Source organism: Bison bison, unplaced genomic scaffold (assembly GCF_000754665.1).
Source record: "Bison bison bison isolate TAMUID 2011002044 unplaced genomic scaffold, Bison_UMD1.0 scf7180017847012, whole genome shotgun sequence".
Taxonomy (NCBI): domain Eukaryota; kingdom Metazoa; phylum Chordata; class Mammalia; order Artiodactyla; family Bovidae; genus Bison; species Bison bison.
In genome coordinates this window covers 21,496-22,031 of record NW_011477585.1, presented here as the reverse complement: position 1 = coordinate 22,031, position 536 = coordinate 21,496, and the positions used below count along the sequence as shown (strand labels likewise).

The following is a 536-nucleotide window of genomic DNA, read 5'->3' as shown; positions in this document are numbered from 1 at the left end:
GGGGTCGGGGAGGGGCCGATGGGGTGATGCCGGCTCTGCCCTGACGTCCGCTCTCCCGCCATCAGGTGCAGGGTGTGCGCACCGAGTTCACGGTGGAAGTATACGAGACCCATGCGCGCATCGCTTTGGAGAAGGTGAGGGGCGGGCAGGGCCCCACCTCACTCCGGGCTTTCAGCCGTCCCCCTCTCCAGCCGTGTGGGGCTCACTCTGCCCCCTCACGCTGTGCCCTCCAGGGGGACCACGAAGAGTTCAACCAGTGCCAGACGCAGCTCAAGTCGCTGTACGCCGAGAACCTGCCGGGCAACGTGGGCGAGTTTACTGCCTACCGGATCCTCTATTACATCTTCACCAAGAACTCGGGAGGTGAGGCGCAGGACCGCGGCCCCGGGCTCCCAGTGCGGCCCCTCAAGCCCCCTGACCCCGAGTCCCTGGCCGCAGACATCACCACGGAGCTGGCATACCTGACCCGGGAGCTGAAGGCGGACCCTTGCGTGGCCCACGCCCTGGCGCTCAGGGCCGCCTGGGCTCTGGGCAAC

General features: G+C 67.9%; 1 protein-coding gene across 1 annotated transcript in view; it reads left to right on the top strand.

The window, feature by feature from the left end:
* LENG8 (leukocyte receptor cluster (LRC) member 8) overlaps positions 1-536 on the top strand; it is a 9,317-nt gene that overhangs the window by 6,692 nt on the left and 2,089 nt on the right. Inside the window, exons 11-13 of the mRNA XM_010841354.1 lie at positions 44-134; positions 234-363; positions 439-536. The exon at positions 439-536 is cut by the window's right edge and continues 7 nt beyond it. Coding sequence (XP_010839656.1) covers positions 44-134; positions 234-363; positions 439-536 — 319 coding nt within the window. The remainder of the gene's footprint in view (positions 1-43; positions 135-233; positions 364-438) is intronic.